Here is a 9673-nt window from a genome sequence, read left to right as displayed (position 1 = left end):
CATTTTAAATACAGTTGTGCCACAGCGCCACCTGGTTGGGACATTTCCTCCTGGCGGAGGAATATGACTTCTTGCTTGCTTGTTTTCTTTTTCTTTCTTTATTCCTTTCCTTTTTCTCTGTCCTTCGGTTTTCTTTCCTTTTTTTCTTCTTTTCTCTATGTTTTCCTTTTTCTTCTTTTCTCTATGTTTTCCTTTTTCTTCTTTTTTCTTTGTTCGTTTGTTGTCTTTTTTTCTTTCCTTTTCATTCTCTTTTCTTTTGTTGTCTTTTTTCTTTCCTTTTCGCTCTATTTTTTTTCTTTCCATTTTATTCCTCCCCCTTTTTTTTAGTTTGAAAGGTTAATTTATACACTGCATCAATCCCTGTCCTAATGGGAGGCTTATTGTGGCGGCACCAAAAAGTACTCAACCCTGGTACCAGTACTGATACCCAATACTGGTACCAGTGTCGTGGTTTGGGCACCTATTTCTACAAGTATGAGTAAAGTACTCGACCCCGGTATCAGTTCCGATACTCAGTTTGTTAAGTGATGAGATGAGATGAGATGCTTGGATGAAATAACAACGCTAATAAATTTATGTACGACTTCTTTTCATTCATTCATTCATTTCATTTTCATTCTATGTGACAACTGTGATGAGAAAATCTCTCAGTCTCCATTGGAAGCAGCAGTGTCGTGGTCTTGGCTTGACTCCCTTGGCCGGAATCCCAACGCGGCTGAGTTGACGCAGTATCGTTCCCTTGTCGGAGGCGGCCCGTCGTCAAACACGTGTCCCAGGTGAGCGCCACACTGTGGACAAAGAGGAAAGCGAAAAATACACAAGATTCCACTGTGGAATATTTGGATTTTAGATTGCAGCACTCTTTCGCTCTCCCTTCCTCCCTCTCCTAAGCTTGCCAGCAAACTATGGTGGCCCAAGAAAGAGTCGTAACTCAAAGTTAGCTAAGAGGAGTTAGCTTAAAGGAGTTAGCTAGACAGATGGAAGATAGATAAACAAATAGACAGATAGATGATAGATTGATGGATCGTAGATAGCTCGTCTCTATGTGGCCCTGCGATGAACTGGCGACTTGTCCAGGGTGTCCCCTGCCTTCGCCCTAAGACAGCTGGGATAGGCTCCAGCAGACCCCCGTGACCCTGAGCTCGGGACTAAGCGGGTATGGAAAATGAATGAATGAATGGGCAGTATGTTGAGTTCTTACCAATACAAAACTCACAAATCAGGCCAAAATGTACACACTGGACCTTTAGATCCTGAACATTTGTGTGAATTACTGCACAACATCTACACCAGAAAACCCTTTTCTTTTTCTTTTTGGATGGATGGATGGATGGATGGATGGATGGATTGCTACCTGGCTGCAGGCAGCCTCCACCCGGTGAATCCCATGGGAAAAATCATCGGAACGTGTGACAGAGTTCTGGGCCAACAGGTCGGAAAAGGCTGGCCATCCTAAGAAAAAAAATAATATAATAATATGTGTGAAGGCTGGCCATCCTAAGAAATATATTATGAAAATCAATGTAATGTACATTTGACTTCATATGTTTTTAATGTGTTTGAAGGTTCGGTTTCAACTGACCTGATCCAGAGTCAAACTTTGCATTTGAGCTGGAAAACAAAAAAATGAAGTGTATATAATCTGTAACAAATAGATTTATAATAGACAAGTGAAGTCTCATATCTAAAGATTAAATCAAGCAGTTTGGAAACATGAGTTGACATGAAAAACAGCAACGCAAATTGTTTGAAAGTAACAAATGACCTCACCTGAACAGTAGTGACCCACATACGACACAGTTGTAGGTCCCTTCATCCTTGTGGTGTGTAAATTCACCTGTAAAGGGGCTGAGAGATCAAGTTTTTAGACACCTTCAACAAGTTAAGTTAACAAGTTATCATTTCTTAACAGAGTGTCATTGAGTTTGAATTATTACTACAACGAGATTCGCTTCGAGCCGGCGGTTCACAGTTAACGCCTAGTGACTACATCAATGAAACTAGAAAAAGAACATTCATTTAAAATAGGGATGCACCAATACCAATACCGATACTGGTATTGAGAATACCCAATACTGGTATTTGTGCATTCCTATTAATGGTAATGGTGCACAATGGTATGATGGTAAATAGCAGGGATGAACTGCTACCAATACCGATACCACAACCAATACCCAATGTTGGTATTAGGTATCCATACTGGTATTGGTATCAGTGCATCCCTATTGTTTACCATTGTACCATTATATACCATTTCCAATAAGAGGAATGTACCATTAAACAAGATGGCGGTGCCCTGTACGGCTGCGGCTGCTTTGGCTCCCGACAATACAGCAACTTTTCCATCTATATCGACATCTAGTTCTGAGCTTTTAACATCATCATCAACATCAACAGCCAGACGAAACTTGGGAAGAACAACATATGTTCGGCAAGTTATGTTCAGGTTGCGTGAGTTCAGCAACTCGGACTGTGTAAATCCTGAGACACGGATCGCTCTGCACAGCCTCGGTCTGCTACGTCGTTCGGATCCAGAGACCTACAAAGCAGCAGAAACTCCCTACGGTGCGAAAGACAGCGAAAACGCAGTCACCGCTGCGGACTCACGGCAAGGCTAAAAGCTAACCCGTTCCGATCGCCGCTTCCATCAGTCCTGCCCGCCAACGTATGCTCCATGGAAAATAAGATGGACTACATCGAGCTGGACTTTCGTCCTGTCGCACTCACACCCATCATCATGTAGTGCTTCGAGAGAGTCGTAAAGGACCACATCGTCTCCATACTCCCATCATCATTCAACCCGTTCCAGTTTGCATACCAGCCCAACCGCTCCACCGAGGATGCTATCTCCACTGCTCGCCTGGAGCACCTGGAGAAGAAGAACACCAACGTACGGATGCTGTTCTTGGATTTCAGCTCAGCATTCAATACAATCATCCCCCAGTACCTGGTATGTAAGCTGGGACCCTTGGGCCTCAACACATTCCTGTACAACTGGTTGCTGGACTTTCTCTCCAACAGAACCCAGTCTGTGCGGGGGGGGGGAAGTCTCTGGTGTCATCTCCCTGAACACCGGTACCCTCCAAGGCTGCGTTCTGAGCCTTTTGCTGTTCACCCTGATGAGACATGACTGTCGTCTGAAGTACAACTCCAACCATATGATCAAGTACGCGGACGACACTACAGTTGTGGGCCTCATCCGGGACAACAACGAAATGGCTTACAGGGAGGAAGTGGAACATCTACAGCTCTGGTGCAAGACCAACAATCTGATCCTGAACGTCAACAAGATGAAGGAATTGATTGTGGACTTCAGGAGATCCAGACCCAGCCACACACCCCTCCTTGTCAATGACACAGCTGTAGAAGTCGTGAATAGCACCAAGTTCTTGGGGGTGCACATCACTGACAGTCTCAGCTGGTCAATCCACACCTCCTCCCTGGCAAAGAAGGCACAGCAGCACCTGCACTTCCTACTGAGGTTTGGCAGAGCCTCCCTCCCGCCTCCCATCCAGACAAACTTCTACAGAAGGACCATCGAGAGCCTGCTTACCAACTGCATCCCTGTCTGGTGTGGTAGCTGCAGAGCTGTGGACTAGAAACCTCTGCAGAGGGTGGTGTGGACAGCCCGAGAAGATCATCAGGTCCCCGCTCCCCGCCATCAAAGACACTGCAGACAGCCGTTGCCTATCTAAAGCCAAGCGGATCCTGTCTGACCCCACCCAACCTGACCATGGACTGTTCTCCCGTCTGGCATCTGCTGCAGAACAACCAGATTCACCAACAGTTACTTCCCCCTAGCCATCAAACTGTTAAACGCCAGTTAACCCCCCACCTCCCTGCAGGCCACTGTCTACACTGTCACCAGCATCAGAGCACTATTCCAGCACTATTCTACACATGTACAGCCTACATACATACATACCCCTCCACCTGGTCACTGTTATTCTGTCTATTCTGTCTACTCTGTTCATATTGTTCATATTGTTTATACTCCACCTCGTCGCTGTTTATACTGTTGATACTAAGTACATTTGCTGTATTCATTTATGTACCACCAACATTCTACCTCCAGATTTACCATATTTTTATATCCTGTATTTATCTCAGCTTGTATATAGATTTTAGTTAGTTACTGTATTTCTGGAACTGGGCAACGACATTTTGTTGTGAATTGAACCACTGTTGTGTGTTTCTTTCCTGATGACAATAAAGAAAGTCTAAGTCTATTACCGATGCCAGTACCTATACCGATACCAGTACGGATACCGATACTAGTACTGATACCCGATACTGATATTGGTGTTAGTGCTTCCCTTCTGTTTACCTGGTACAATGGTAAACGGTAGGGATCTACCGATACCGACACCAGTATCGGATATCGTGTATTTGTGAGAACAGAGTAGAAGATTAAATCGGAGTGTAGTTTGCGTGTAACACTATTCAATATTATTTGTAGGAACAGTGGGTGTCGTCGATGTGTCAAGAACTTTGTTGTTTCTATCTAATTGTGTACAAAAAAAAATGAGGTATGCTTTACAATATCAATGTTTCGTGTTGTAGATGTAGTATTCCTATATTTTTTTTTTACTTTTGTATTGGTAAAGGGAAAAAATACTGAACAATATGATGTGAGGTGTATTGGTAATATTGTCATGATAAAGACCACGTGCAACAACATTCCTGCAACCACAGTAAATGTACCTCTCAGTTCCTCTCTCCTGAGTAACGTTGTACTGCGCCGGTGTGAGTTTCTTCCTCAACTCTTCCTTGGTGAAGCTAATTGGCCAAACCTGCTGTTTCACTCTCGCTCCTGAGGGGGGCAGCATACACAAGACAAGAGTTTTAACCAGGAATGTTTGCATGCGTCTGGCAGTTGTGTTAAATGTCTTGGAGGAGCTGCTGGACCTGAAGGTAGACTGCAGCCTCTCTGGTTTGATGGCACCTGCTGCCTCTTGCTGGTAACCAGGTGGAGCAGGTTGAAGCCCGACATTCTACTCCTTTCCTCCTCCTCTTCTTCCCTCCCTCCTTCTCTTCCTCTGTCCCTCCTCCTCCTTCTCTTCCTCTTTCTTCTCCTCCTCCTCCTCTTCTTCTTCCACCTTCTCTTCCTCCTCTTCTCACCACAAAGCCAAAAAACAACAAGGACTGGGAAAGATGAATGGCAGCAGTCTGGAAAAAAATGAAAGAAAATATCATAAACAGCCCAAGATTAAAATTATGCCTGCTATTTATCAATTTATGTGTTTACTATCTATCTATCTATCCATCTATCTATCTATCTATTAGGGATGCGATCTTATGTATCTGTATAAAACTACTCTGACTAGCAAAGACAATAATGTATTGGAAAAATAATAAAATGCACAGATATAATCAAACCACAAACTTTATTATAATGAAAAAGTACATGATCAGATCAAATTAAACAAACACAAGTTAAACATATATTAAATATAAAGTTTACAACTATCCCAAAAAAATAAACAAAATTTTAACCCACTTACAGCAGAGTCAAGACATGTTCACTTTATTGGGCTTCGGTCAAATAATGTATTATGTTTATGTATGTTCATTTATATATTTTTTAAGAAATGGTAAAATATTTATTTTTAAAAGGCTTATATGCCTTATATGGATATGCTATTATACTCGTTAATCTTAGAAAATGGTCTCAGCGATCAAACAGTGATACGTGAGGTGCATGTGTTACATCACCTGCGTGCGGCTGACACAGACGTCACGAAAGCGCAGAGCGGCACCACAACAACAACAAACAGGTTTTAGGACCATGGTTGGACTGTAGTTATCGTCTTAGGCTGCTATAGTTTACTGGGTTTGCTCAAAGAGAGACGCTGGGTTAATGTGGTAAATGAGTTGTGTTATTGTCGTCTTTCGTTGTTGTTTCATGCACTTGGCACTTGGAAGTGACATCAGCCCATGAAGGCAGTTTACAGCCACCTTTTTGACTGTATAAAAAAAGCCGTGCTCAAAGGCATATTGGGTCTATGTGATGACAGCGGGTTGCGGCTGAGGCAGCGGGTTGTGATGATAAATTGACGCCCTTCCTCTGGAACGAGTCAAATTATTGATCACTGTGGGACCTGCGGATCATTAAAAAGTTGTGCACCACTAGTCTCGGCTCTTGCTTGGATCCACTCACACAACATGCGCGTTTTGATAAAGTTTTGTGACTGGCTGAAACATACTGAACTACCGTCGTTTGCCATTGTGTACAAAACTGAACAGTGACTGCAGGGTTCAGTAAAATACAGAATATTGTTGCATATATACAGTGTGTGTGTGTGTGTGTGTGTGTGTGTGTGTGTGTGTGTGTGTGTGTGTGTGAAGCGTTCTAAGGGCAGGAAAAGCAAATGTCTTTGTTTGTACTACCAGTTTATACTTTAATTACTGTATTCATGGGAATGGTGAGCAGCTACCAGTATAAAACTCATAAATCAGGCTAAAAAAAAAACAAACACATTAGACACACTGGATCTTTAAATCCAGTGAAATAAACACAGTTACTACTTGTACAATTACTTGGAACGCAGAACCAGTTGCGTGTGTGACGACACACAACACTGAACAAACACAAAACCTATTAGGTCACAAAAATACTGTGTTAATTTACACTTACTGTCAACAGCAGTTGGGGAAATGAGGAGGAGAAGTATCTCAGATATCCAAAGTACTGCGTGCACACAAGAGTTGAACAGCCTCTGAACACACAGTGTGTAGTGTTGTGTAGTGTGGTGTTGTGTTGTGTTGTGGGGTCGACTGGCAGCTCTGGAGGGTAGCAGCTGCTCAGGTTACACTTCCAATTATGGACATGGAGCCTGGAGCTCCTGCAGCCGCTAGCTAGCGCTAGCGGTGGACAGAGCAGCAGAAAAGAGGAGGAGGGAGTGGGGGGGTAGGGGGGGAGGAGGAGGAAGAGCAGGAGGAGGAAAAGGAGGAGGAGGAGGACGATGAGGAGTGGCTGGACTTTGTTCCACCTCTCCTTCCTCCCTCATTTCACCACGCAGCACATCCAAGACAACCATCTATCTATCGATCTATCTATGTGTGTATGTATCAACCTATTACTTATTGATCTATCTATATATCTACTATCTATATATCTACTATTTATCTCCCTACTATTTAAGTAAAAGGGTGGATAGTGTAAAAAAATACTCAGAGAAAATTAAAAGTGCTGATTCAACTCTTACTCAAGTATAAGTAGCCAGCAGCCAGCGTCTTTTTCCAATGTGAGGAGGAGAAAGTACAGATATGTGTGTACAAATGTAAGGAGTAAAAGTAAAAAGTTGTCAGAAATAAATACTTCAGTAAAGTACAGATACCTGAAAAATATATTTAAGCGCAGTAAGTTTAAGTATTTGTGCTTTGTTTCCTCCCACCTCTGGGCATGTGTGACAGTGAGCTGTACATGTAGGAGCAGAGTGAGGCCAGAAGTGGCAGATGGAGGCAGGAAATGGCAGTGAGGTGAACTCCAGACGAGGACACACTGAAAGACCTACTGCCATCACACCAGATGTTAGTGTATGACTATGTTATTATTCATTCTTATCGTATGATATATGTTTACAGGCAAATAGTCATTTTAGAAACAAATCGCAATTGATCACTTGGGTTTTTGCTTGGTTTAACCGTAATGGGCTCAAATTAATATTTTGAATATTCAGTTCTGGCAATTACTTTGCCCCCTGCCCCCTAGCCCCCCTCAGTTTCTGATCAATATCATTCAGAAAAGGCATATATAATATGAGTATAGTACAATACAAATCAAAAGGTCTCGTGTCGTCCTTTAAGAAGATTGACCTCCTTCACCTGCTACCGTGGTGTGATATCAGTTTCAGCCAGCATGAGTCACTGTTGGGTAACGTGTGTGAGCAACTGGCTGTAATTCTGCTGCAAAGTCACACAAGCCACTGAAACAGGAGATAGTGCAGGATCGAGCGGGGGGTGGGCAAACTACGGCCCGAGGGCCATATGCGGCCCATTAAGCATTTTTATCCGGCCCGCCAAACTTGAAGAAATTCTATTAATAGTAAGTAAGTCATTAAATAAATTCGATGCCATTATATGAAAGGTGTGTTTGATTGGTGACAGACTTACCTTTATTAGTAATATTAGAGGTATGTCTAGTAGAAGTCGTAATTTTTCTGAGGTATAATTGTTTTCACAAGTCGATGTGAGAGGTTTTTGTTTTGTTTGTAAATGCGTCAGACACCATATTTACCAGTGAAAGGTGCTGCTCTCACTATTAAAGGCGCAAGGTTCATGTTGTAACCGGTGAATGTGAAAGCTTGTTTTTAATGGCAGACATGACATTGGTGTTCCTCACCAGTGAAGGCGCAGGGTTTGGTTTTTCACGAGCGAACCTGAATAGGTGAATATTTTGCGAGAGGGTTTTCCAGCAGTATGAAAAGTATGAATAGTTTCCAGTCGTCGGTGTGTTTCTCTTCTCGCTCAAAACTGAGCATTTGTACCTTAGACATAGAGATAGAACAGAATAGGATGGAATAGGCAGGCAGTCTTACGACAGAGTGTCACAATGCTTTCTCGACAATTATTATTGGCTCATTAAAAGTAAAACAGAACAAGAAAAACAAATCAGAGTTAAATGATGTTTAACTGTACGTGCACATGTGCTAAAAATGTGTTGAAGCCATCAGATCAAAAATCAGAATTCTTGCTGTGTGGGCGTCTTTTAGTGTGTTTGTCAGAGGAAGCAGGAGGATTGAAGCAAAAGAGAGAAAGAGGCAATTATAGTGGGAGGAATAACATTCACCTCTGGCCCTGCGTGGGCGAGAGAGAGAGAGAGGGAGAGAGAGAGAGAGAGAGAGAGAGAGAGAGAGAGCACAGGGTTTGTGTAACTGTTGAGTGTGGAGTGCGCTTGCCATGCTTTCACTCTTTCCCTCAATCCCACTTTTTCTGACTCAATCCCCTCCCTCCCTCCCCCCCACCCATCCTGGTCCTCCCACTCACTGCACTCAGCAACTCAGCATTGCAAATCACCTCAACACACACTCCAACACATGTGCACTAATGGACACACAGAGTGAAGCACTGCGAGGAGACAAACTTGTGTTTTTGACGCTTGGACTCAAATATACGTTTTCATCTTTCCCTCTGTTTTTCACACCAATTTGTGACCACATTTGAATTTTTAACTAAGCGAACTCAGACTTCAGCGTTCTTGGAAAAAATATGACTGAAAACTGAAAACCGAGCCAAAGCCAAAGACTGTTTAAAAAAAACAAAAAAAAAACGCTACAACACAAAAAAAACAGCAGCAGCATCATGGTTTCCCTCTTCAACCACAATGTAGAAAAGAATGGAAACAATGTAACACCTAAACACAAAGTGTGGCAGGTGGTTGGACTGTTTTCCACAATGATCTGCTGATGAAACACTATGTATATATATATATATATATATATACAAGACACAGATTCAATATAATAAGGAGGATAATGAAAAAAAAAACAGAAAGAAATACAATCAGTCAATCAATCTATAGCTGTGCGTATTATTATTATTACACAGGCTCTTCATCACCCACACACATATATGATGCACACAGTTTGAAGTAGTTAAAAAGCTTCTTCATTAACAGAAATGTGGCCACAGCCTGCTCAATAGTGGTCCAATAGTGGTTCAATAGTGGTTC

At 42.5% G+C, this 9673-nt stretch overlaps 1 protein-coding gene across 1 annotated transcript; it reads right to left on the bottom strand.

Moving 5' to 3' along the window:
• Positions 1–572: 572 nt before the first annotated feature.
• Positions 573–6860, bottom strand: msrb3 (methionine sulfoxide reductase B3). The gene is made up of 7 exons (XM_076051340.1): positions 6638–6860; positions 4909–5169; positions 4705–4813; positions 1771–1848; positions 1583–1611; positions 1355–1452; positions 573–788 (listed from the first exon to the last, which is right to left on the bottom strand). Exons 2-7 carry the CDS (start codon positions 4991–4993, stop codon positions 648–650), a joined length of 540 nt encoding a protein of 179 aa, XP_075907455.1. The 5' UTR covers positions 4994–5169; positions 6638–6860; the 3' UTR covers positions 573–647.
• Positions 6861–9673: the final 2813 nt, after the last annotated feature.

Source organism: Nelusetta ayraudi, unplaced genomic scaffold (genome assembly GCF_046127955.1).
Source record: "Nelusetta ayraudi isolate G7.1 ecotype Tasmania unplaced genomic scaffold, CSIRO-AGI_Nayr_v1 ptg000134l, whole genome shotgun sequence".
NCBI lineage: Eukaryota > Metazoa > Chordata > Actinopteri > Tetraodontiformes > Monacanthidae > Nelusetta > Nelusetta ayraudi.
The sequence above is the reverse complement of the archived record's forward strand: the minus strand, read 5'-3'. Positions and strand labels throughout refer to the sequence as shown.

What these genes read in the sequence shown, in the direction of transcription:
- msrb3 (XM_076051340.1), bottom strand. Translation starts at nt 4,993, where the DNA reads ATGTCGGGCTTCAACCTGCTCCACCTGGTTACCAGCAAGAGGCAGCAG. An exon ending in CAGGAGAGAGGAACTGAGAG is followed by an intron (nt 1,849 to 4,704) that starts GTACATTTACTG and finishes TTGATCTCTCAG; the next exon opens with CCCCTTTACAGGTGAATTTA. An exon ending in AAAGTTTGACTCTGGATCAG is followed by an intron (nt 1,453 to 1,582) that starts GTCAGTTGAAAC and finishes TTTTTTTCTTAG; the next exon opens with GATGGCCAGCCTTTTCCGAC.